This window comes from Fusarium venenatum (assembly GCF_020744135.1).
Source record: "Fusarium venenatum strain MPI-CAGE-CH-0201 chromosome Unknown EDB82scaffold_3, whole genome shotgun sequence".
NCBI lineage: Eukaryota > Fungi > Ascomycota > Sordariomycetes > Hypocreales > Nectriaceae > Fusarium > Fusarium venenatum.
The window spans coordinates 503,291-529,463 of NW_027072131.1; the positions used below are offsets into that span (position 1 = coordinate 503,291).

General features: G+C 48.2%; 8 protein-coding genes across 8 annotated transcripts; 5 read left to right on the forward strand and 3 right to left on the reverse strand.

The window, feature by feature from the left end:
- Nucleotides 1-481: 481 nt before the first annotated feature.
- Nucleotides 482-948, reverse strand: EDB82DRAFT_502899 (uncharacterized protein). Its single transcript, XM_065608696.1, has one exon. It carries the CDS (start codon nt 880-882, stop codon nt 676-678), a length of 207 nt encoding a protein of 68 aa, XP_065463751.1. The 5' UTR covers nt 883-948; the 3' UTR covers nt 482-675.
- A 963-nt stretch (nt 949-1,911) lies between these two features.
- Nucleotides 1,912-2,280, forward strand: EDB82DRAFT_204147 (uncharacterized protein). Its single transcript, XM_065607211.1, has one exon. It carries the CDS (start codon nt 2,016-2,018, stop codon nt 2,241-2,243), a length of 228 nt encoding a protein of 75 aa, XP_065463752.1. The 5' UTR covers nt 1,912-2,015; the 3' UTR covers nt 2,244-2,280.
- A 6,766-nt stretch (nt 2,281-9,046) lies between these two features.
- On the reverse strand, nt 9,047-10,055 carry EDB82DRAFT_502912 (uncharacterized protein; the record flags this gene model as incomplete). The annotated part of the gene is made up of 2 exons (XM_065608697.1): nt 9,506-10,055; nt 9,047-9,451 (listed from the first exon to the last, which is right to left on the reverse strand). The coding sequence occupies exons 1-2, from the start codon at nt 9,690-9,692 to the stop codon at nt 9,048-9,050; spliced, it is 591 nt and encodes a 196-aa protein (XP_065463753.1). The 5' UTR covers nt 9,693-10,055.
- A 1,028-nt stretch (nt 10,056-11,083) lies between these two features.
- Nucleotides 11,084-13,284, forward strand: EDB82DRAFT_502916 (uncharacterized protein). Its single transcript, XM_025726329.2, has one exon. The coding sequence runs from the start codon at nt 11,226-11,228 to the stop codon at nt 13,101-13,103; it is 1,878 nt and encodes a 625-aa protein (XP_025580907.2). The 5' UTR covers nt 11,084-11,225; the 3' UTR covers nt 13,104-13,284.
- A 2,648-nt stretch (nt 13,285-15,932) lies between these two features.
- Nucleotides 15,933-20,498, forward strand: EDB82DRAFT_502922 (uncharacterized protein). The gene has a single exon (XM_025726330.2). It carries the CDS (start codon nt 16,295-16,297, stop codon nt 20,141-20,143), a length of 3,849 nt encoding a protein of 1,282 aa, XP_025580908.1. The 5' UTR covers nt 15,933-16,294; the 3' UTR covers nt 20,144-20,498.
- Nucleotides 20,499-21,655: 1,157 nt separating this feature from the next.
- EDB82DRAFT_502924 (uncharacterized protein) lies at nt 21,656-22,976 on the forward strand. Its single transcript, XM_025726331.2, has one exon. It carries the CDS (start codon nt 21,865-21,867, stop codon nt 22,828-22,830), a length of 966 nt encoding a protein of 321 aa, XP_025580909.1. The 5' UTR covers nt 21,656-21,864; the 3' UTR covers nt 22,831-22,976.
- A 225-nt stretch (nt 22,977-23,201) lies between these two features.
- EDB82DRAFT_526018 (uncharacterized protein) lies at nt 23,202-23,792 on the reverse strand (the record flags this gene model as incomplete). Its single annotated transcript, XM_025726332.2, has 1 exon — nt 23,202-23,792. One exon carries the CDS (start codon nt 23,790-23,792, stop codon nt 23,202-23,204), a length of 591 nt encoding a protein of 196 aa, XP_025580910.2.
- Nucleotides 23,793-24,594: 802 nt separating this feature from the next.
- Nucleotides 24,595-25,839, forward strand: EDB82DRAFT_502925 (uncharacterized protein). Its single transcript, XM_065608698.1, has one exon. It carries the CDS (start codon nt 24,617-24,619, stop codon nt 25,370-25,372), a length of 756 nt encoding a protein of 251 aa, XP_065463754.1. The 5' UTR covers nt 24,595-24,616; the 3' UTR covers nt 25,373-25,839.
- Nucleotides 25,840-26,173: the final 334 nt, after the last annotated feature.

The following is a 26,173-nucleotide window of genomic DNA, read 5'->3' on the forward strand; positions in this document are numbered from 1 at the left end:
AAGAGGATTCTAGAAATGAGATGCTGACTATGTCTTATACTTATGGCTAGGTCGATGCCATCGCAAGTCTTTCTCGTCAGATGGTACGAAGAAAGCTTCTAGCATCGCGAGTGGTCCCAGTAGATGGTGGTTGTGGGAACCCCGGAGATTGCATCGTCTTGCCGGTTTGCTAGAAAAGGCGATGATGGTAACATGCTGGCTCAGCAGTCAGGCCAAAAACTTGCTTTAGAACCATGATATGGAGTCGGCGGGCTGGTGTTTCAGTTGACAAGACCCAGGTGGCAGATCTTGCGGCTCTAAGTCACCCCCGCCTTTAGGAGTTAAGCTTTTGCACTATAGTGTGACTGGTTCGTCTCCCTTGTCATCGTATGCGGGCGGGAGTTGTGCCTTGGTAGATCCCCTGTATGATAGAAGTTGGCGCTTAGCAATTAGGCAAGATCGACGGCCCTTCCATGCGGATCTTATACCAACCAAATAATAGTAACCGAGTAGCTGGTTTACCCCACGTTTATGCCTCCCTAGGCAAGAACAGTAGCAAAAATTTGGAAGGAATTAAAAAGGCTTGCATCCGGTTTAAAGAGCAAGAACAAAAAAACCCAATCAAAGTTATACAATAAAAATCTTCCAAGTTAACAGATATAATTCGCAAGGCTAGAGATCAATTGGATACTAAAACTACACATCTATAGAGTACACAGAAGAAAACACAAAAGCTACAGGTTGCAGGTAAAGAAAAAGAAAGAAAAAAAAACGAAGGGACAAAAGAGAACTATAGACAGAAAGAAAATAAAAGATACGCAGGATAGACTTTAAAAAAGAAAGAACAAAAGAATGACAGGAACAAATAACCCTCCAATCGCCAGAGAAAACCGTCAATCTCATTACATGACCAGATAAAAATTGAAGTGGAAGAAATAGACAAAGAGAAACGGGGGGGGGGGGGGGGGGGGGGGTAGAAAGAACGGGAAGGCGCATCCATCAATGTCATCGACTCAGCCTCGCTTCCTCTTGGCTCCGTAATCAGATGCGGGAGATGAAGACCTGTAGGACCCTATCAACAGCTGTGAGCGGGGAAGATCGAGAGATTCGGGAGGAGAGACATGTGGTTGAGCGATGCGACCAGTAACGCGACCAGTGGTCCTTGAAGTGGGTGTTGGCGTCTGAGAGTGAATTCTTCTAGTGGCCCTTCCAGTGAATGTTGGCGTCTGGGACTGGATGCGACCCGTAGTCCTTGCAGCTGGAACAAGCGCCTGGGTCACCTGGCTGTCGCCCGATTCCAGAGAAGAGGCTGGCACCTGAGGCTCCGTAACATTGACCTCGCCATTACCTAAAGGATTGGCGCTGTAGTCTGCATCCTTGCCACCGGTGACAGAAGACCTGGGAGCAGATGGTATCGGAGCAGGCGGTGTCGAAGTGGATGACGTTGAAGTAGATGGTGTTAAAGTAGGCGGCGTCGGAGCAGAAGATGTTGGAGCAGAAGAAGTTGAGCCATAAGATACTGGGCCCTGCAAAACCAACTCCTCAATCGCTGGAGTGGTTTTGGGCGGTGCGGCAACATTCTTGCCCTTGGACTTCTTCTTCTGCCTGCTCCTCCTGGATGTAATGCTCCCGACCGTCGAATCAGTTCCGATGGTGGAATTATCGTCAGTGCCTTGACAAAATTCCGAGTCGTAGTCCATGTCCATAGTGTCGGCATCGGCGCTCTGACCTTCATCAATGGTTGTGATCTGAGCCCTGGAACTGCTCGCCACGGTCCGCGAAGATGGACCTGCTTGAGATGACAAGGTCTCGTTTTGCTGTCGAAACATATTGGGGAGTCGTCGCTGCTTGGAATCATCGGCAGCTGTGTTCTCGCCTTTCGCCTGTGGAGAAGTGCCTTTTACAGTCGCGTTCTTGCGAGGTCGGCCACGACCTCTTGTGGGTGCTGGCTGGGAGGTATCAATGGCAGCAGCAGAGTTGTTGATGTTGACCTGAGAAGCTCGTCTCTTCCTTGACCATGCGGGAGGGTTCGCCCGATGAATGACAGAGATGCGATGCTCCTTCTGGGAGTCACGGTCGCGGCAGTTGGGATCCGAGGCTCCATGCTTGCCACCGCAGTTGGGACATTTGAACTCCGCCTTGTTCTTCTTGTCACAATGGCGAGGGTGATGGGGTCCAGAGCATTGACTGCACCTCGTGTCAACTGTGCACTGATACGCAAAGTGACCCGCCTTTCCGCAATTGTGGCAGAAGCAGGGAAATGACTGCGGAGTTGTAGCGCTGTTGTCCTTACATTAGTGATCGTGAAGGTAATACGATTGTGGGGAAACTTACACGATCAAGTAGCTTTGCCCTTCGATTGTGACGATAGATGATTCAAGTCAGATGTCTTCAGAATCAATCTCCTGCGAAGAATGCTTGCATTGAGAGAGTGTCTCTCATTTGGAAAGTTCACGAGGAGAAAATCCGCGCCATCGAAGATCTCAACTGGGGAAGTTCCCCTCTTCACGAAATATAGTATCTCAAGCCAGTACCGATTGGGCGCCATGGATGATACATCGCTAAGGCTGAATTGGGACCGAAAATTCTGAATCTGGTCCCGACCCAGTTGCTCCATGTCATAGTCGTGGAAGGTGAGTATCATGAAGGCATCCTGCTTGGTATTGGGGCTTGTATCCGTAAAATGCACCGTCATGACCTCCGCGAAGGCACCGTCGATCTTTTTGACAGTTTGGAGAAGGGTTTGCTTGCTCATTTCTCTGATATGGGGAAGGTTTTCTCGGACGAAGAACTTGATGATGTGTCGTTCTATCTCACTGGGTTCGGACGCCCGTGGGATTCGAGACTCAATCGCATCTAGCCGCCGAGTGATGGTTTCGTCTATGTTCTTGATCTCCTGGAGAACTTGAACTGGGTCATCCGGGAGAGCCTCAAATGAGAGCGCGATCCCTTCATTGGGGCTGGAACTGGCGTGTCTGAGCTTTTCGAGATGGGAATTCATCAACTCGAGAGCTGCAGCAAAGGAATTGCTCTGATCGGGTGCACGGTTCTGGTTTGTAGTCTGTCGAACTTGAATCATAAGTAAATCAAGGGTGCTCTGCATGGCTCCGACCTGTTTCACCAAAATCTGACACGCTCTTGGCAATGAACGACTCCATATGGGAATCGTCGGTAGGTTGAGAGGACATAGTTACAGAAACGAGAATTAGTGATGCTGAATTTAAGAGAAAGACAAGCTGAAAGAATGAATGGTCTGGTGAATAAAGAATGACAGTTCAAGAAAAATACGGAAAGTCATGTATAAATGTCGATGCGATATCTCCTAGACTATGGGTTGTCAAGGGCACAGCCTACGCTGGCTGTATCTACATAGTCAGGGAATGATGTCAGAGTAACAAGAAAGCCAATCGCGAAACTGCCGAAATGTTCAAACTCCGGACATGGCGGAAGGCCCCTGCATAATGCGCCAGAGCTGGCCCCGGCCCCGGCCCCGGCCCCGGCCCCGGCACAGTGACCCCACAATTGCCGATATTGGAATTTGGACGGGCGATCTCCAGCAAGGCTGAAATGAACATCACCATCAACCACAACCTTGGAAGATTCCTGGACAAGCTCAACGAAGACTGAAAATAACGCCGGCCGACTTGATTTCCTTTCCGCCGTGCCATAGACGATAATACCGCGGAATACCTACCTTAGGACAAAGCTACGGTGAGGCTGGGAGTTGACATTACGCTATATGTTGACGACTTCATTTACGGGTTGGTTACTGAATAGGGAGGATGTTGGCAATCGACAAACTCTAGTCTGCAAGGGCAAGTATGAATCTGGTAATGCCATCGCATAGACTACCCATTTATAGGTAGTATGAGCTTACATAGTCTTGATCGGCAGTGTTTACAAATCTAGCTGACGGGCTTGATACAATCAACAGATACGTATTGCTTGTCTACGTAACTTACCTATATTCTCCCAAGCCCCCATGTTAAAATCCTGTTAGGATTTCCTTACTGTCATTATCTTCTTTGCTGCCAATTATTAACACATCTTTACTGTCATTATGGACATCCCCTTATTCTCTATCATTGACAACTCTTTTTCTTTTGTGCATTAGCAACTTCATACCCTTCAAACCTACGATTATCCTGCAAGTTGTTGTATCTTGTATCTTTGAACAATTGCTACCTGATTTCAACTTATTACCTTGCTCCTTACGTTTTCTCTTCCAATCCTACGCCTAGGTGCCTGCCAACTGACTGTCACCTGCCTACCTACCCGCCAAAACCATTTCTTTTTTCTTTTTCTCTTATCAAAAACCTTTGCTTATACAAGAATAGATCACAACATACGCAATACCTGTCATTATCATTCTTTGTTGGATTTGCTGCCCATTCATATCTTCTCCCAACTCTCTATTACATATCTGCACCGGTATGAAGCCCATCTCTCCTCAACATGACAACCAACATCACAAACAGTACCTATCTGAACACAGTCACATTCCAAACCCATCTTTCCTTCCCTCCAACACTTTCAGCCATCCAATCTGTAAGTCTTTCTACCTTCGTACTTCTTGTTCCTTCTCATTGCCCAACACACTAACGTGCTAGTACATACCAGCCACGCTTGTTTACTTCCTCTTGTTAGGCACTCTCGATCGTCATCCACTTCCATGTCCTTTTACTTCTCAACTATCAATCCACCCCGGACCTGTTCATGCCTCTCACAATGGGGCACAACAGGCGATCCAAGCCAACTGCCAAAGCTCGACGGGAAGGGCAAGAGAAGGCAAAGGATAGAGATCTCGCAAAGAAATGGCTTGTCAGCGTCGATCAAGTCAACTTTAGGGGCTCTAGAGAACTAGAGAGGAAATTCTTCAAGTTCATCAGAACGACCAAAACCTGGAGTCAACCCCTTATCATAGTCGGCTGCGATGGCTCGGATTCACTTGCTTGGAATTGCCCCAATGATTATCACCTCGAGATAAAATCTTCTCGAACGCTTGATGAAACAGACAACCCTCAGGATCCCATCTGGCCACGTAAAAAACCTCGCAAGCGTCGGGGTAGGAAGCCTGCTAACCAACCCGTTGGAGGTTCTACCACTGATCACCCCCCCGCTCCTGAGAAGCCACCTGTCAAGATGAGTCGAGTCTTCTTTCTTATACACAAGTCAATCGCAAGAGAATCATGGGACGTTGAATGGTACGATGGCGTTAACAGCGAAATGGTTGCCACTCTTCACATGGCCACTGAGATAGGCACCATTCAGATCCACTCCATTTACAACCCCAACCAGCCTGAACAGACCATGAACGTTCCTGAAATGCTGGCTAAGACAACTGTGTCCGGCTTCGACATCGTCATGGGCGACTTCAACCTTCACCACCCGGCATGGTCAGGTCCGCTCTTCCGTGGAGACCCCACCAAAACCCCATTGCCAGCCAGACAACTTCAGGAGGGTATGGCCAACGCGAACATGAGACTCCAGACGATCCCTGGAACTGAAACATTCAGGTCAGGCAAGGGTGAAGACGCGATCCGTTCGTGCATTGACCTCAATTTCGCCAGTGAGTCATTGCAGGGCCGTATCCAGTCATGTCAAGTCTATGAGGAGGATCCTTGGCAAGGGATCGACCATCATCCCAGCCGGACAATATTGGAGATCGAACCTTTCCAAGACACGACGCTACGCTACCTATACGACAAGGTCGATAAGGTGCGTCAGGTCGTAAGGCCTTTAGACGAGTTGAGTGGGATTGAGTTGGACAGAGGAGGTGTAGACAAACTTGCGGAAGAGGTCGTCGAGAGTTTGTGTACGGCTACAGATGAAACTGTCCCGACAGACAAGGTGCACCCGCCCCCCAAGAAGCCTCCGGATCAAAAAGCCCGTCAACTCCTTGACGGCGATGGGATTCCGTCCTCTGAGCCAAAACAACCCCCTGTCAACAGTCGGACCAAGGAACGGCATCACCTGCGGGCCACAAAGCCTAACCCCGTCCGTGACGCTTTTCACATCATGGGAGAGTCCTCAAACGGTACATGGAAGGCGGCTAGAGTGGCTACGCGATTTTCCCAGGCACACATTGCACAGAATGTGCCCATTCTCATAGATGCCAACGGCGTTGCCTATGTTCTTGATGAAGAGAAGCAACGGCATCTTTTCGACGAGTTCTGGAAGGGGAGGGACAAGCCCGAGATCGAGAACATGACTACCGTTCCCTTCCCCACCGTCGACCCGGAACGCACTGTGTATGTGATGGATTTGTCTTTTGACGAGGCGGAGATCAAACGCCTTATCAACCATATACGAGGGAGGAGTTCACCTGGCTTTGACACGGTCCATGGACAGGCTTTGAAGCTGGCACGAGAAACGCTCGCTCCTTATCTCGTCATCCTCTTTCGCGCCTGCATCAGGCTCGGCTACTTCCCTGCCTGCTTCAAGTCTTCCCTTGTGCGCGTTGTTCCGAAGCCAGGCAAGAAGTCATATACCTCAGCCAAGAGCTGGCGTCCGATTGCGATTCCAACTTCTATTGGAAAGGTGTTGGAGAGGTTCCTGGCCAATTGCCTCAAGAAGGTTGCTATAGACAACCTTCTGTTACCCAGATCCCAGTACGGCGCGCCAGGAAAGTCAACAACGCAGTGTATGAGGACATTGTTGGACACTATTCACCGGAACTGGTCCAGGAAGAAGACTAGACTTGTGATGAGGAAGTTGCGGAAGGTCACCAAGATGGGTCTCGATATCGCAGGTGCTTTTGACCGGGTCAACCGTGCGCTGGTACTCCAGGTACTTGCAGATAAGGGCATACCTGAGCCTTTCCTTCGAATCATGCAGTCTTTCCTCTCCGATCGCTATATCAGTCTCAAACTCCCTGACAGCATCTCCGGCAACACCCTCGTCAACATTGGCATTCCGCAAGGCTCTCCACTCTCACCACTCCTATTCTTGTTCTTTACAGCCCCTTTGCTTGAGCGACTGGAGGCACAGAAGGTCGACAATGTCACGATCATTGTCTTCTCCTACGTCGATGATACATATATTGTCGTCACGTCTCAGTCCTACGAAGACAACTGTTTGGCGTTGGAGAAGCTTCATCACACGATTGCGCAATGGGCGCAGGAGACGGGGACGGAATTCTCCCCTAACAAATACAGCATCACGCACTTCAAGAACCCCCAGGACAAGTCGCCTAACTGTCAACTCCTTCCCAACATTCCAGGAGTTGCTGGCAACAGTGATGTCTTGAAAGACAAGGAGGTCAAGATGCTCGGAATCACTCTCGACCCTCAGCTCGGCTTTAAGTCACACGTTGACGACATTGAAAGGAGAGTCAACAAGAAGCTGAGGATTCTGAAAATCATGGCTAAGCGAAAAGTTGGCCTTACAGTGCAGAAAGCAAGGGACTTCTACATGGGTAGTATCCTGCCCATACTCGCATACGCATGTGAAGCTTGGTTCTTTTACAGCCCAACAGAGACGCTTCCGCAGTCGCTCAAGCAAGAGGTGAACCGACTGGAGTCAATCCAGTACAAAGTCCTCAAGGACGTGACAGCCTATTTTGGTCAATCGCCGAAACAAGTCGTGATGAAGGAGCTACACATTCCCAGCATTAGCGAGTACCTCTACAGGAGGGCACAGGTTGGACGAGCCTTGTCCATGGACATTCAAGAGAAGAAACCCTATGTCCGTCCACTTCGCAACGAGCCATCAGCCCAGAGGCAGTACAACAAACTTTCGACGGATATTCTCAACAAGGAGGCACACAAATTGGCAAGACGAGCTGCAGAAGTACTACTGTTGAAGAACGGCGGCGATGAGGAAAAATTTCTCAAGGCGTGGCGTGTGCGAGACAAGCGCAAGAAAGTCATCAACGACCTGGCACGCCAGGATTCTGAGGAGAGAAGCGCCGAGGAATGGAACAAGTACCGATGTAAGCGACCGGACAAATATCCATCCAGGCACCGTCTTGCCAGCTTGAGGGAGGATTGGGGTCATGAGAGTCTCGATCTCTACAAGGATCTGCGACGGGGCGAGAGCACATTACTACTCGAATTACGCACCGAGAAGATCGCTTTGAACGGTCCGTTGCACGACATGAGGATTCGACGCCCAGTCCAGCCCAGCTCTGAAGCTGGCGATCACACCCCAGAAGAGGCTGTTTTGTCCCCAGCATGTACATGCGGACATCGATACCAAACCGTCTATCACATGTTCTTTCATTGCCCAGAACTTGATTCTGCAAGACAGAAGTTGGTCGATTGCATTGGTAGACTGGATCGGGACACCCTTCTTACAGTCCACGCGAAGCCTGCTACCCAATGGGCCATGGTGTTCTTCCCACTTGGCTCTCAGTACGACAACATTCGCGAGGACTCGCCGTTTTATGGCCGGCACGCCAGTGCTTAGGCACTTTTACATACATTTTACAGAGGACACTTTTGCTTGTCTGATTGTCTTTTCTTTCATTTGTACATCTTTTTTAATCTTTTTTTTTTCTGCATCGTGTCCTCGTTACAACACTGTCTTTTTCGGCTTTCTCGTTACCTGGACTGGTATGTGAGGGGGCCCCTCAGTTTAAAATATGGTTTAAAATTTTGGCATCTCAGTGCAGCAAGTTCAACCACTCTTCTCTTAATACAATCAACTTGTACTGACCATCACACAGAGTTTGGCAACGGAATTTTGAGACGGCACGTTACGTGACTGGATCAATTCCTACGGAGGTAAGTCAGCCTTTGACGTTTCGAATTTGTTCGGTTTATGACTGATTCAGTCAGCTTTTGCCTCCGGGTCGGCCTGCATTTTAACTTTCTACATCGTGAGTCTTCCAATGTTCGGTCCGCCTTGTTATGGCCATGCTGACTTTTTTCTCCAGCCCGACATAATCCCGTATGTTCGACTCCGATCGTCCTCCGCTATCTCATTTGCGCTTCATGGCACGATTTTCAATCATCTACTGACAATGCTCAGCAGATTAACCTTCAGTCAACCCCGTACACAGCTTCCGCCAGTAAGCTTGCCTCGCTGTTGTATCATGTACTTCGTGCTAATATTCTGCATTCAGCTCATGAGGCCTCCTCCGCGGACGCCCTCATCACTTCGGCTACCTTGGCGGCATCCTTCGCGATCTCGTCTTCGATCGACTTGATGACGGCGTCGTCAAAGGCCTCGTTGGCCCAGGCCACCTGCGACCTAAGGCACCGACACCAGGCCCTGTGCCTACGGTATAGCAATTCCACGTCTGTATTTGTTTTGTTTGCCAAGCTGACTTGAACTAGGTCCGACCTGACTTCCTCGAGGAAGGTGACTTCGTCGTGATAGATGTTGTCAGGCCATCTTGCAAGCCTCTTCTCAAGGTCCCTTAGACGCTCAAGCTCCTGCTCAAGCCCTGTCACCATCCGGCCTAGCTTGCGGGTCCGAAAACGCGTTGCGAAGAGCAAGAGGAGCTCACAGCCAAAGGCGATCAGCCGTTAGTAACCCTCACATAATATATCAGAACTATTCTAACTTTCTCTATGCATAGTGACAAGGCTGTGGTGGTCGTCGTCGTGCCGGGCCTCTCGGAGGCACCTAGCCTCGTGCCTCAGCCACTTCAGGTCCTTGCCGTTGTCACTGAGCAAGATGGTGTCGATGGTGTCCTTTTCGCTGAGGAAATGGCCGTTGGAATAGTCGTAGATGCCACTGTGGAGGCTTCTTCTTCCAGGCGGCATGGTGCTGTATTGGTTAGCTGTGTGACGCGGCTAGTAGCGGATGGACCAGGGATCAACTGACTGCCAGCTTGGTATTTGGACGAGTAATTGTTTGGAGGTGCTCGGTGGTGGGTTGCAGGAGGAAGAAGCTACTGTGCATACAGAGGCTTCTTTTATCGCCCTCTCATCATAGAGTTTGGTTATTGCTGTGTCAGTCATCTTGTTGGGAAAGTTAGTTATTGAGAGAAACTTAGGTTTGGTATATTGGGTTTTTAATCCGCATGGATCCTCCAGTTTTGAATTTACGAGAAAACTTTGAGAAGACTCAGGCTCGGCGTAGAGCGTGGAGTTAAAAAAATAAAATATTAAGCCTAAGTCTTTTTTAAAGTTTTCTTATAAATTTAAAACTAAAGGATTTATATAGATTAAAAACCTAATATATTAAATCTAAGTTTCTTTTAAGAATTAACTTTCCTAATAAGATAATTAATATACTAATAATTAAACTTTATAATAAAAGGGTAATAAAAAAAGCCTCTATATATATAATAGCTTCTTTCTCCTATAACCTACTATTAAGCATATTTAAATAATTATTTATTTAAATACTAAGCTAGCAGTCAGTTAATCCCTAGTCTATTTACTACTAGCTATATTATATAGCTAACTAATATAGCATTATACCGCCTAGAAGAAGAAGCCTCTACAGTGGTATTTATAACTATTCTAATAGCTATTTCCTCAGCGAAAAGGATACTATTAATACTATCTTGCTCAGTGATAACAGCAAGGACCTGAAGTGGCTAAGGCATAAGGCTAGGTGCCTCCGAGAGGCCTGGCATAACGACGATAAATATAGCCTTGTCAGGCTAATCGCCTTTAGCTATAAGCTCCTCTTACTCTTCGCAATGCATTTTCAGACCCGCAAGCTAAGCCGGATAGTAATAGGGCTTAAGCAGGAGCTTAAGCATCTAAGGGACCTTGAGAAGAGGCTTGCAAGAGGGCCTAATAATATCTATTACGACGAAGTTACCTTCCTCGAGGAAGTCAGGTCAGACCGTAGGCATAGAGCCTGGTGTCAGTGCCTCAGGTCGCAGGTGGCCTAGGCTAACGAGGCCTTTGACGACGCTGTTATTAAGTTAATCGAAGATGAGATCGCAAAGGATACCGCCAAGGTAGCCGAAGTGATAAGGGTATCCGCGGAGGAGGCCTTATAAATGGCGGAAGCTATATATAGGGTTAACTAAAGGTTAATCTGGAGATTCTATCGGGGATATAGAAAGTTAAAATGCAGGCCAACCCGGAGGCAAAAGCTCCGTAGGAATTAATCCAGTCATATAATATGCCGTCTTAAAATTCTATTGCTAAAACTTACACTAAGATGCTAAAGTTTTAAACTATATTTTAAACTAAGGGAATTAAATAATATATTTATTATATTTATTAAATTTAATTTAATAAAGAATTATATTATTAAAGTAATGTGATTAAAATGAAGGTCTTGGTGTTGAGGGAGGTGGGGGCAACTTTTTCCCTCCTTCACCTCACCAACGCATGATCTCTCTCCCACATTCGCCCACCATGGCCACCGAACGCCGCATCACGGATCTCCCGTTGGAGATAAGACAGCAGATATTTCGCGAATACTTCAAAGTCCAAGGCGGCTACGTCTACAACAGCCAGTCCGACAAGCTTAGGAACGCCGACGATACCCTGATCGACCTCTCTCTCATCTGCACATGTCGCTCGATTGCCAATGATTGTAAGCATCTCCCTCTTGCCGTCAATACGATCCATTTCTCAACCCTCTACCGCGAGGACTGGCGCAGTCTAGCAGGATGCTTCAATCTTGTAGCGGCATATTATTACGTATTGCAACAAGATATCGTGCTGCACCTAGCCCATCTCATCACCCCAGAAATGCATGCTCAATTGGAGAACAAGTTCCCCGGATTCCGTTCAAAACTTGACGCCGAACGAACCTTTCACTTTCGCACCTGGGACACTGGCGATCGCACCATACCTGATCAAGATTTGGACAACACGAGCACCTCAAACCACATGCGACCTGCTGTATGCCAGTTCGTGCGAGACTTTTATGACTTCGAAATCAGTGAATATGACAAGAACCATCCGTATCCGAGGCCCTATCAGGGCTATGCTGGGGCGCTTGAATACCCTGGTCCATCCTTCCCCAGGGACTATCGACCGGACTCATGCGAAGAGGCCTACCAACAATGGGACAAGTACTCTGGAGAAGTCCGCCAGTGTTTAACTCATTGTCTGAGACTCATTGCAGACGAGAACCCGGAGGAATTTAGCAACCGGGTATACACAAGTTTGCCACATTGGATCGGCAAATATTCTGCAAAAGAATTCTTCGACCTTCGCTTCGATTGCTGGGCGATTCCCTCACAATCTCAAGTTCAAAACGCTATGGAACGTCTTTACATCCCTGATTTTGTGTGGAAGCTTCCCAATCTTTGGTCTTACTCATGGAAACCGAAACAATTGGACAAGCTCAGGAGCCTACCAAAAAGTTATTTTCTCGAGGACTACGAACATCCACCTTTTCAATTCAACGCTCGCGGGCGCGGATTGGCCAGATTCTCTGCTGCTGCCACTGCGATTCGATTCCTCAGTATTCTTCCCAACACTCAACGGACCCAAACCCGTGCTCTGATCCTCCATGAGGATTCTCCATCAGTGAACAGATCGTCCCTTCATTGTAATGGGTTGATTCCTTTCTTTAAAGAGAACCCTTTGCTTCAGGTAGAGCGTCGCTTCAATATTGTCAATGCCGTCGACATCACGGGCAGCTATGGCAACGTCGACGAGGTCATGTCTAGCTGGGCACAAGGGTCCTGTGAGACTATATTTGATGATGAAGCAATCATTACAAATATGTCCCGGTGGCTTCTAGATACTATCGCAACTTGTAATGAAGGCATTCCTACTGGATCACTAACCCTGCTACTGGAATCAGACCCCTACACGGATTTCTGCACAGAGGCTTTCCAGGAATTAATCCACAGCCGCATTGCCCAGGGTCACGCTATACGCGATTGTTTGGAATTGGGTCTTTTCAAACACCTTACAAGCAAACAGGTGGAAGAGTTGAGGCGCCAGTTCACATTTGAAGATGGATTCGAGGAAGCCATGGTTCATTTGGTCAACAAGACATCCACGGTGTTTCGCTGCGACTTTAACCCTGGAGTTCCCGAAGACTGCCAGAAGATAGTGAACGATATGAAAGCTACCAGTCCGGCAGATATTTGGAAGTATTGGGAGACAAAGCGACTCGCTCTTGGTTATGTCGATCTACCAGTTGAGTGGACCAGGGAGATGATCTCCAAGGTGTATGAGATTGAGACAGAAGATGAACATTTCCAAGCAAGGTCATGCGATAGTGAGCAATGTCGATTTGAATAAATGGTGGGAGATGCGAACCGCTAGGGAGAATTATTGAGGACCTGGGGGATTTGGGTAACAACTGTTTGTATTTCGCTCTTGGTGTTTCATAGCTCAACTGTCCCAGATTGGAGAATACTACAATCGATTGCCATTATAATACGTCCGCCAGTCTTTGCTTCACCAAAGACTTCTGTGTCTACCCCAGCTGCTAACCCACAACACTACGCTTGCCATCGTTTATCCCAGGCAGGTAATATCCGTCGGGCAAAAACTCAATATCAAAATGGGAAGTTGCAAGCCTAAATACTTGATTGCGATAATTATTTTCCAATTCTATCGGTTTGTTATTCTGGAATTGAGGATCGTGGTGAATAAATCAAGGAATTTTTATCTTGTCGCTGTAATGAGGAGGAACGCAAGATAAGACGAGGGTCTTGTTCACCTTGAACTTCTGTTGTAGAGCATCTGGCAGAGCACATGGAAGACAAGCCAACGCCGGACACTTGAGTCCATTATAAAAGAAGCTCAATTGATGCGGCTGAACACACATCAATAGCGACGTGATACTCTCTGGTCTAAAGGCTCGATTAATGGCGGCTCATTAAGATGGTCTTGGCCTTTTTCACCTTGTGGTAGCGACTGTCATTGAGCGTGTGGTAAATAGAACATAACAGTGACAACGGTGAATAACTGCACTACAAGAGGGACTCGATTGATGTTGATACATGGATATTGGCAGCGACATAACACTCGCGTCTTTCCAAGCTCAATTAATAACGGGCCAATAAGACGGCGTGATTCACTTTGGTGCTTTTAGTGTTAAGATAGAGGCTGCATGTTCATGCATTCAGTCCATTGTAGTGCTTTGGAGGGCGTTAAAATTGCAGTGAAAGTTCGAGTTGGAAGAGCAGGTCACTACTACGTTAGTCGCAGTGCTGTTGAATGGATTTATGTGTGAACGAGGCATCACGTTGTACACCTTTTGATCGCCCCTCGAAAACATGGCTGGTGTCGGGTTCTAGACACAAAACTAACAGGTCAGTTTATTCCATTGCAGTCTAGGTATCTTAACGGGCCATCTATTCTTTACAGTCTTGGGATTAGAAGTCAACGTTTATGTTACTCCAGCCGGCTCTAAAGAAAGAAGAAAAGCATTATTCATGCGATGTACCAATGGGGAAGTCTGCTCAATTAGTAATCTTACTCTGTAGACCAGTGATAAATATGCTAAAGTCTTTGCTTGAGGTTTACAAGTTGCTATTGGCTTCTGGAGGCTCCTTGCAGTAAGATGGTTGACGTCGTGTGCCAAGCCTTAACCTTCTTCATGGAAAATGGAACACAACCATTCAGGACAGAGATGCAGGGCATGATGGTCACCCCACGCTTCAATGCCACCCTCTTCTTTTCTTCTAGCTCTGTTTTTCAAGACTCTGAAAGTTCATCCAAGGCATTTGTCAAGGATAGAACGATGACTTGCGCGTCTTGACTCTACTTTACGCATGACATTGGATCTTCCTCTAACAAACCCACAATCCCCTCTCGCATCCGGAGCCAAGACTCCAATCCCCTCGCTCCCCGAAACAAGCTCACCTTCAAACAAATCTAATTCGTCAGCCCTCCAAGAAACAGACTCCCCGAGCGTCATGCACGAGAATCAATAGGGCAATGCTCAACGGTGGCGGCGATGGTCCGACCCCTCTACTTCGGGTCGTCGGCGCCAATCAGGATAAAGTCAACGGGGAGAATCGCGATATAGAAAAGTGATTGGTGGTTTTTTTAGAAGAGGAACTGATGAGTTTTCTGTTGGGGGATCATCATGGTGACTGTTGTGTTTTTTGAACAGTCAGATGAACAGTAACAAGTCATTATGTGTTCATGACAATGAACGGGGAGAAAAGAAGAATACGTGGTCTGCCCTGCGAGATCCGAAGAGTGTGCCAGTTTCCACAAGTTCTCGCGTGAGAAGTAACCAAAATAGTCGTAAACTTAATTAATCCCGCAGTTGGATATGTAGGTGACTTGATGTGAGGCAAAGATTCCGGTTCAAATGGCTGGGATTAACACATTGTGCATATCATCACTCGGCAGCAACAGTTCAACCACCCCATCACTGCTCCTTGCATCTACAAGTCGGCAGACACAATCAGAGCTTTGATGAGTATTGAGACTTCGAATTGGTTCCATCGTATTTATTTCATTGTATTCCAATCATATGGGTTTGTCGTATCCTTAATTTAACGTGCTACTCGTCTGCGCGATCAAGGTTACCCTACAACAGTAGCCCCACGACATAGACAGGGGTGTCGTAGGGGACAAAAGATTGTTTCTAGCATGTGAAAGTGGCCCAGTTGTTTGGTTGAGAAGACATTGTTTCAAGTGACAGGGTACAAGTTGTCAGACTTAAATCTTTCGAGCATCTTGATGAGATGAATGATTATATTTTAAATTATAACAATGACTTCCAATAAAGGCAATTAATTATTTGACCAAGTCATGGAAAGACACATAGCACATTCAGTCCCCTCCATGCCGACTCCCCCAGGTCCCAAAATTGGCGTGCAGCTATGCCTGAAAGGTGTCTAGACCTGGCGGTATAGCTCGGCCTAAACCCAATAATCGACAGCCAATTCTTCGTGGGGGGTTTTACGGACTGATGTACAGTACCAGTGTCGTAGATAAAATGCGACTGCCTGCTTCCATTTATTTTGTTTTTACATATTTTTCTCATACATTCACAGGCCTAGAGGCTTTCTATTACTGTTCTTCATTTTCAGTATCTTCATTGTTTCGTTTCAACTGGGGTGACGTTGTAGTACTTGACAGCACAGACAACGCCTCATCCCACTACCTTAATTGACCCCGCGAGACCCTCAAACGATACGAACATCTTGAGGCCAACTTCTCTTCACCTACGGTACTGAGGAATTGGGATTGTTCTATTGAATTCCATTCATTTCGGATCGAAAGCCTAGAACTAGACTTACTGTGTCCCCAGAAAAGGATTCGCCTGCTCCGCCACTGGGTCATTACCCAGGAATTGTTGGGGACTGCCCTGAATATTACCGGACCCGTCACCGACATATCCTCCTAGTCTCAATCTTGTCTCCCCGGGTCTGTAGTTGGTCGCGTGACCCACCCACCGCTTTTGCCATCTTTATCTTTAAACCCATCACTCTCCTCCTCTTCTTCTCAATTCACACACAATCAACATGACAATCATTGATGTCAACAAGGATCTCGCTGCTCTCTTTGAGCAGCAGGCCTCAGCCACTCCCGATGCCGTGGCCCTCGAAGATGAGAAAAGATTCCTCACATACGCAGAGCTCGACAGAGAAACCTGGGCTCTAGCTGAGCGATTACGTGATTACGGTGTTGGTCGCGATGATCTAGTCGGTGTTCTCATGGGCAGAAGTGCCGATTACGTTATCGCTGCTCTTGCTGCCCTTCGAGCTGGTGGTGCTTTTTTGGTGCTTGAAGTCGCCTACCCTCCTGGTCTGCTACGAGATGTTATCGAAGATGCGAAGCCAACTGTCATTCTCACTCAAGTGGAGCACTCTAGCAACCTCACATCTGAGACTCCTGTTATTGTTGTCGACAGCCCCGATAAGCAAGCTCGAGGAGAATCTTCACCTCATTTGACCGACAGACGGTCACTCCCCGAGGACGACGATGTTGAGCGATTACTCTTTGTCTCGTACTCTTCTGGTACCACTGGAAAGCCCAAGGGTATCATGAACCCCCACAGAGCCGCTATCCGCTCATATGACTTGCGATTCGCCGTCAACGACCTCAAGCCTGGTGACAGAGTGGCCTGCAATGTTTTCTTCATTTGGGAGATGCTTCGACCTCTTATTCGAGGTGCCACAGCTGTCGCCATCCCCGACCACGCCAGTTACGACCCTGTTGCTCTCGTTGAGCTTCTATCTTCAAAGAACATCACTGATACCCTCATGACTCCCACACTTTTGGCCACAGTCCTTTCCCAACACCCCAAGCTCGGTCAGAAGCTCCCCCAACTTCGTTCTCTCTGGTTGAACGGTGAGGTCGTCACTACTGACCTTGTTCGCCGTGCTGTGGATGCCCTCCCTGAGACACGCCTTCTCAACGTCTACAGCGCCTGTGAGACGCACGAGGTTGCTGTTGGCGATATCAAGACTTTTGTCGATTTCGACACACAAGTGTGTCCCGTGGGTCTCCCTACAGACCCTGAGCACACCTACGTCCTCGATGAGGCTGGCAACAGAGTTGAGCCTGGTGTGAGTGGCGAGCTCTACGTTGGTGGTAGCCTTTTGGCACGGGGATACCTCAACTTGCCAGAAACGACAGCCAAGGCATTCCAAATGGATCCCTTTTCTGGAGAGAAGGACGCTCGCATGTACAGAACTGGCGATTTGGCCCGCATTCTCCCCAATGGACTTTTGGAGATCACTGGCCGAGTTGGTGGTATGATCAAGACTCGTGGTTATACTGTTCAGCCCAGCGCTGTTGAGAGCGCCATCCGAAAGCATCTTGCCGTCCGCGACTGCGCGGTCGTAGCTCACGGCGAGGGCTTGGAGCGACAAATTGTCGCTTACATCGTCCGCGAAAAGGGTGAGTCTCGAGAGCGAACCATTCCTCTCGTCGACGACTACGGATACAGTCCCGTCGCTCGACGTGCTCTCACTGACCACCTTGCTCACTACATGATTCCTACCATTTGGGTCGAAGTGGACGAGCTACCTACACATGGCGTTTCTGGCAAGACTGATCTCAAGGCTTTGCCTGTACCACCATCCCCAAGATCGCCCAGACCTGCCCCCAAAAAGGAGCAGAACATCAAGGTCAAGACCGAGACCGTTATTCAGCTGTGGGCCGCATCGCTTAACATGCCCGCCAGCGTCATCACACCAAAGCACGACTTTTTCGACTTGGGAGGTCACTCTTTGGCTCTTGCCGATCTTGCTGGACGTCTCACAAAGACCTTTGGCTTCCCTGTCCCTCTGGCTCCTCTGGCTGGAACTCCCACTCTGGAAGGACATGTCGCAGCCATCAAGGCAGCCCGTGACGGTCACACCGCTGCTGTGCAGGCTGATCTACCAGCTGTCCTCCGTGCAGACTCTATTCTACCCGACGACATTCAGGGTAACGGTACCCCCATGCGTGCCCTCAAGGATGCAGAGACTATCCTCCTGACTGGTGTCACCGGTTACCTTGGTGCTTTCCTCCTCAAGACCCTGGTTGACTCTACTGACGCACAGATTATCTGTCTTGTGCGATTCCCCGAGCCCGTGGAAGATTGTGCGCCCGCTGGTATGGCCCGTATCCGAAAGAACTTGATCGATCTTGGACTTTGGGAGGACTACCTGCTGGAGCGCATTGAGATCTTGCCCGGTACACTTACCAGGAAGCGACTGGGTCTTTCTCCTGAAGTGTTTGACGAGCTATCGACTCGTGTTCAAGTCATTGTCCACGCTGCTGCTACCGTCAACCTGGTCTACCCTTACGCTGCTCTGCGAAACGCCAACGTCAACGGCACCCGAGAGATCCTTCGTCTTGCTGGCCGCAGTGGCGCTACTGTTCACCACGTCTCTACCAACGGCGTGCTTCCACCCTCTCACACTGGTTGGTGCGAGAACACTGTCATTGATGTTGATGATGTTCCTACCAAGCTTCTCGATGGTTACGGCCAGACCAAGTGGGTTGCTGAGAAGCTCGTCGACGAGGCAAGCCGCCGAGGCATTCCCGTGCGAGTTTACCGTCCCGGAACTATCAGCGGTCACAGTGTTTCTGGTTCTACCAATGCCTGGGATTTGATCAATGCCATTATTGTTGAGTCCCTCCAGCTCGGTCGCGCTCCTGATGTCGAGGGCTGGTATATTGAGATGACTCCTGCCGACTTTGTCAGTGATGCTATCGTCACTCTCGCAAACCACACTGGAGACAGCGAGCAGACTCTCTACCATCTTGGTGATCCTGCTCCTGTTCCTTCCAAGGACCTGTTTTCCACTCTGGCCAAGCTGGGCTACCCCACCGAACCTCTACCCTGGGATGAGTGGGTTGCTCTGTGGTGGGAGAAGCGAGGCAACAAGAAGACTGGCAACGATCCTTTCACTGTCGACATTCTCCGAGGTGGTATGCCCAGTGACGAGGTTCTCAAGTCAGTCATTGTGCTCAAGGATGGAAAGACACAGCCTACACTTGACAAGTACAATGTTCCTCGCCCCAAGATGAACGAAGGTCTTCTCGAGATTTACATGCGACACTTTTACGCTCGTGGTTGGTTGTCTCGACCTCCTCGCCGAGGCCAAGTCAATGGCTGTGCCAAGAAGGCTCGCAAGGGTCGCCTTGTAGGCAAGGTTGCAGTGGTGACTGGCGCTTCTTCTGGAATTGGCGCCGCTGTAGCAGCTGGCCTTGCCAAGGAGGGCGCGCATGTGGCCGTGGCGGCTCGACGGACCGAAGCCCTGGAAGACGTCAAGAAGAAGATTAGCGTCTACGGTGGTAAAGTGTTGATCCACAAGACCGATGTCACAAACAAGGCCCAGGTGGAGTCCCTGATGAAGGAGGCAAGCGAACAGCTTGGCCCTGTCGATATCCTTGTCAGCTGCGCGGGTGTCATGTACTTTACCATGATGGCCAACAACCAGACTGATGAGTGGGAGCGCACAGTTGATGTCAACTGCAAGGGCCTCTTGCACGCCTTGTCGTCGACAGTCCCGGGTATGTTGTCTCGTGGATCTGGACACATTGTCGCCATTTCGTCCGATGCTGGACGCAAGGTATTCCCTGGTCTGGGCGTTTACTCGGCTAGCAAGTTCTTTGTTGAGGCCACACTACAGGCACTGCGTCTCGAGACAGCAGGTTCTGGTCTTAGGGTCACAGCTGTGCAGCCCGGAAATGTGGCCACAGACCTGTTGGGCATGTCGACCGACCAGGAGGCTTTGAAGAAGTACGGTGAGCCTACAGGCGCCGAGGTTCTCAAGCCTGAAGAGGTGGCCAGCGCTATTGTCTACGCTGTGTGTCAACCCCCACACGTTGCCGTCAATGAGGTGCTTATTGAGCCTCGTGATGAGCCCATCTAAAATCATGCATGCATACGGCGTGTGTTCATTTACGGCAGATGTTGGTTGTATTTATATTTCGGCCTTTTATTGGGCTGTTGATGTTTGATGATGGGATGATGTAGCGACTGATGCATTTACTCACGGTCAGATGATGGAGGTTTATGTTTGTACGTTTCGACATGGGATGCATGTGCATGGAATGCAAGTGCATTGTAATACCCTTGAAGAGGAGGAAGTTATGTAGTCGCATAATTAATTGACGGATAATTGTCATCTGAAGCTTGTGTCTTATCGTGATAGCTGAGAAACAGATTAACTGCCAAGATGTTCATGCCTGTTGATGCCCATGATCAATTGACTGCCGTCTTCCGATAAAAGACAAGGGATGAACTGACAGCGGGAAAAAGGGATAACGATAGCCACTGATATTTTTACATGGCCTGGCCTGAAACGCGGATTGCTCTTGGTCTTGTCGGAGAACAGTTTCGAGTTTCGGGAGACGTGACAGGGGTCAATAGTTTTTCCATGGATGAGAATCGTGAAGAGTACAGGGTTTATAGGGATCCACATATGTTCAAGGATGTAATTAACCGGTTAATGTCTTTAGAGATGAATTGAGTTGTGCTATATTGTATTGCATTGTATTGTACGGATAGAGATGGAATGCTTTGTTGTTGAGTTGAGTTGAGTCAGTAGAGTAATTGAATATGGGGTTTATCTTTAGGTAGAGAAGGGCCGTTGTCCAGATATTGAAGCAATACCCGTAAGCGAAACCGCTACCGAACGGAAGAATCCTTCTTTTTCTTTAATTAAGTAAAGGTCAGCGGCATAATATGTTATTGGTTCAATGTTCTGTCAGATCTTGGTGGGTGTTGTCCCAACTTGAGGCTCAAACAACAAACCTTGTAGTTCCACCAATAAAAATACTGCCCCTTGCGCTGGCTCCAAACGCCCTGACCTGTCTCTCTGTCTTGTACCTGCATAACTTGTCAGCGGGGAAAATACAAACGGACGAATCTTCTGTCTTTGGTTCTTGGTGCGAGCTTCGAATTCCGGTGAAGTCGGTCCTTGGCAACGGTGTACAAGCAAGGTTATTCTTGAGATGGAATGAACGTGGTGGTATGTCATGTTTGGTCAAGACGAAACAGAAGGGGATGGGTGGTGTTTGATAGACAAAACTAAACATTACTGTTTATATATGTTGGTGAGAATATTACTATAGAAAAGTAATAAAAATGATGGTAAAGTTAATATGTACATAGTTAGTTATTAGAGTTAATTACTAGAGTTAACCATCACCCGGCGCTTGTCGCCCGTTGAATGAGACCAGACAAGGGACTATCAACAAGATTGAGATTGACTACGGAGCGAACAAGGGTCCAGGCTTTGGTCCACCGTCTCGCTTGAGTCGGCCGAGTGGTTTGTATCAGATCCTCTTCTTGTCTAAACCCTGTCCTCTCTCATGGGGGTTCGTAGTATATATCTTGTTTAACCCATCTCTTCAGACTCTACTCTCTCTTACTTCTCAACCTCTATTCTTTCACGGACCTCGAAGGACCAGATTTCGACATTCTTTTTTTCACTTTCACTCTCTTTTTCAATCACTCACTTTCGCTTCGAGCCTTGACGGCCGTTTATATTATTTACCACTCTTTATAACAAACAACTTCTGGTCCTAGAGACACTCCACGAAAAAAGACAACTTACTCAGTTTTTTACAATCTACAATTACCGCAAAAATGAAGAACTCCGCCAGCATCCTCGCTCTCATTCCCCTCGTCGCCGCTCACGGCTTCATCAAGTCTCCCGCTCCCCGCATGCCCGGTGATGCCTTCAAGGCCGCTTGTGGTGAACAGCCCTTCTACCAACAGTCCTCCGACATCAACGGCAACGTCCAGGGCATCAAGCAAGTTGTTGGTCAGAGCTTTGACGCCACTGACTGCAACCTCTGGCTCTGCAAGGGTTTCCAGTTCGACGATAACAAGGACAATGTTCAGAGCTACAGCCTCGGCGAGAAGATTGACTTTGAGATCAACATTGCTGCTCCCCACACTGGTTACGCCAACGTTTCTGTTGTCAAGACTTCTTCTGACAGCATGATTGGTGAGCCTCTCATTGAGTTTGAGAACTACGCCTCCAACTCTGGTACCGCTTCCAACAACACTGCTTTCAGTGTTACTCTTCCTGAGAGCCTGGGTGGTGAGTGCACCAAGGCTGGAGACTGTGTTCTCCAGTGGTTCTGGGACGCTCCCGATATCGACCAGACCTACGAGGCTTGTGTTGACTTTGTCGTCGGTGGTTCCGGTTCTGGTACCGCCCCTGCCCCCTCCGCTTCTTCCGGCTCCGGCACTGCTCCCGCTCCTACTGCTTCTTCCGGCTCTGGTGCCGAGGAGCCCGCTACTTCTGCCCCCGCCGCTGAGGATGACGATGAGGACTGTGATGAGGAGGAGGAGCCCGTCGCTACTACTGCCGCTGCTGAGAAGCCCGCTGCCACCACTCTCCAGGCCGTCGCTATCAGCTCTGCTGCCGACTCTGGTTCTGCCCAGCCCACCTCTGCCCCTGTCGCCGACGATGATGAGGACTGCTATGACGAGGAGGAGCCTGTCGCTGATGAGGATGAGGACTGTGATGATGAGTACGATGAGGAGGAGCCCGTCGCTGATGATGACGAAGAGTGCCCTGCTGATGCTGAGGATGACTACTAAGCGTGTCGAATTCGCTTTAGTATGAGATCTTGACTTGCAAGCTTCGGGCTTGAGGGGAAGAGGGGATGTTTATTCATTGATGTAGATATTTAGTTCTGGGTAGCCTCCTGTGGGGGTGAATACAACTCAACTGTGAGATATTTGAGGAAAACTGTTTGTTCTGTGTCTTTTAAATGTGAAGTTTTGTTTAAATGCGAGTGTTGTGCGCCTTTTACCGGGTCAAGTGTTAGTATCACTCTGGCATTGGACATTAGACTGTTTTGGAGGGGCAAAGGCGTCTGCCTCTTTAGATTGAATCGCTACTTACCTGTGTCCATACTGTCAAACATATTCAAGGAGTGCCTGCCTCCAGGGACTGTTCTCCTGTGTCTTCAAACTGACCACATACCCCTAATTCTGTCCAATAATCCCATCTCTTCCTCTTCCTCCTCTCCTTCTTTCTTCTCTCCCTTTTTCTCCACAGAGGCACAAAGGGTAAAGAAGCCGGGGTGAGGAAAGATCCATAGCCGCTGCTGCTCAGACCATGTCTTGACATAATCCTCCCAAAGATCCCTCACATATTTTGGAACCTCCCAATCCATCATCATCTTCTGCCTCCTGGCTCGATTGTCACCGGGGCTGACCAACTGGTATTGGTCTTTCTGGTAGACAATACCAAGGTACGAGGGCTCTACGGTAAGACTTAGATTCATTGTCTCTCCTCGTCCGAGGATGGGAGGATCTAGAGCTGCGACTTCGCGGAGTTCCTGGAGGGCTGACTTACCTTGACAGATTCCGCAACTTGTAGCTGTGAGGCCACATTCAGCCGAAACTGGGGAGACAGTGGAAAAGAATTCCTTGTCGAGAGGAGCTTGCATTCCCATAGCTTTGCAGCCACATCCTTGGAGTGGAATGTCAGCATGGCAGATGGGACATGACAAGTCCAGACTCTTGTCAAAGAAACCCCAAATTCCCTGTGCCATGTTCTGCAAACAGCTGTAGCCCAGCATGTGTCCACAAGGGAGGATCCAAGGACAGTGCCCATCATACCGGACCTGGCCTGGCTGGGTGAGCAGGAGCTCTGCGCAGAGAACGCACCGCAGTGCATGAGGTCGAATGTTTCGTTCATCGCTTTCGACCTCTTGCTTAAAGCTAGGCCAGAAGTTGTTAATGATGGAACGAAAAGTGGTTTCACCGGTGTCCGCAGTCGGGCCTTTTGACAACTTCAATGGAGTAAAGATATGGAAGTTGTGTTCATCAGAACAGTACACTTGCTACAACCTTCCGTTGTTGGCACAATAAAGGAGCTTAGAGTAAAGCCATTCTACTCTGTCTGAGTGGTCGCGAAACGTTTCCAGATAACTACAGTACCGGATGAATCGTCTCACTTCTTTCGATTGACAACATATATCTCCTGTATAATAGTCAATATTTCGCTTGAAGGCGCGTCTCTGAATCAGATTGCTTGAGCAGCATACCTTCACGGACCACTCCAAGTGTGAGACTGCTCAGATAGTTGACAGAGGCTCTTTGTTGACGATACAATGACTAACAATGCAATATGGTGAGAAAAATTGTTAACAAGAGCATTGCAAGTAGTTGAAAGGATTGTGAACAGCGGATTTCTTTGTCAACGAACATGTCCGCGAACTACAACAATGGGATTAAAGGTTAACAGCATAGCTTAATCACAGTCTCAAATAATAAGAAATGGAATTCTCGTCAACTCGTATCATCTTATTACAACTTGCTTACTTCATCTACTAAACCACAACTTACCAAGATGGCTCTTCAATGTACAGACATCATGTCTATAAACAACATCCTCAACCGAGAACCCACACCTTCAGCCAGCCAACCCATACTTAGTAACACGTACTGGCCCGTCCTCAGAGACGCTCTCCTACAAGATCCATCCTCCTACAACAACCTGCATCTTGAATGCGGAATATGTCTTGAAAACATGACAGTATTCCAGCATGAACATACTTACGATCCAGAAATGTCTCATCTTTCGCATAGAGCTCGTATCTTTCCCTGTGGACACATGTTTGGTAGTAAGTGCGCCATGACAATGATCAACGACCTCGTCAGGAACCATCAACCCATAGCCTGTCCCATCTGCCGCGTCGATTTTTCTCTTCACATAGATTGTGGCCATGTCCACACTGGTATGCCCATGCCAACCACTGTCAAACAAATCTGGAGGTTTCCGCCTACACTCTCAGAAGGAGGCGTGGTGGCAAATAAATGTGGCGATTGCCAAGCCACAGAGATTATCATGGGCATCAACTATCTAGCGCCCACGCTTCTTTTCCCGTTTGAACTTGCAGAGGGAGATTCACTCTTTGTATCAGTCAGAACGAAGAGCCAAGTGTGGGATTTGAGGCCGACGGAGTTGGTAGAAGGGCATGTTTCGCATGACCTGCCGGTTAAAGGACCGCTGAAGAGGGTCTTTGATGAGATCAAAGCCAAACTGAAAGATAGTGCTATGAGATCTTGGTATTCTGCAGATTTGAGGAGCTTTGAGATCGCTATAAGGTTATGTTCTGAGGAACCTTGAGCTTTCTGTCAAAAGAGGAGGATTTTGTATGGGAAAGGGCATCAATAGGCTTGGGATGTAAGACCGTTGTATGGTGTGTATGGTGTTTGGGGATTTTATTTAGATACCGTATTAAGCAATGTCATTTTTGTCTACTTTTCCTTCACATTGATGGCTAAGTTAAGGTATCGCACATGGCATATCTCAACTGTCTCTCAGCCAACCTCGACGCCAAATATGAGCTGAAAAAGATGCTTAGACGACCAAAGAGCAATTGGTTCTGTAACTAACCAGCTACCCATGTCTATACTTGTACACTTCAAAAACGGTTCCGTTTATAACCGCCATTGAACTAACACCCGCATGCAACGATGCATCTCTCCCGTTTATTGACCATATAAAGTTTAGACCCTGAACCTGAACATCTGTTCCCCAGCATTAAACGATCGACTCCGCGTCTCAAAAGATCCAAAGGATTAGTATTTCATTCAAGGGGCGAGAACAGACTCGGGGCCTCCGCTTTCCGCTTTGAAGTTTTATGGGAATCATTAGGTAAAATGGACCGATTTTTGAGTAAGAGAATCCACTAAGTGTCATCGGTCTATTTTGTTCTCCAGCATCTTTATTTGGCTTCTCCAACTTAGAGAATATTATTCCTCAGTTGAATTCTATAGGATTTAATGAATTCTAGTAAATTTCTTAACAACATCTCTCTCTCGAATGAGAATAATGATAGACAACGTGTAGTAGTTGATGGCCAAGAAAAGTCTTCTAAGTCTTGCAAAAATAGTTCTCAGCTACTGACGTTAGCTGATTCGCTTG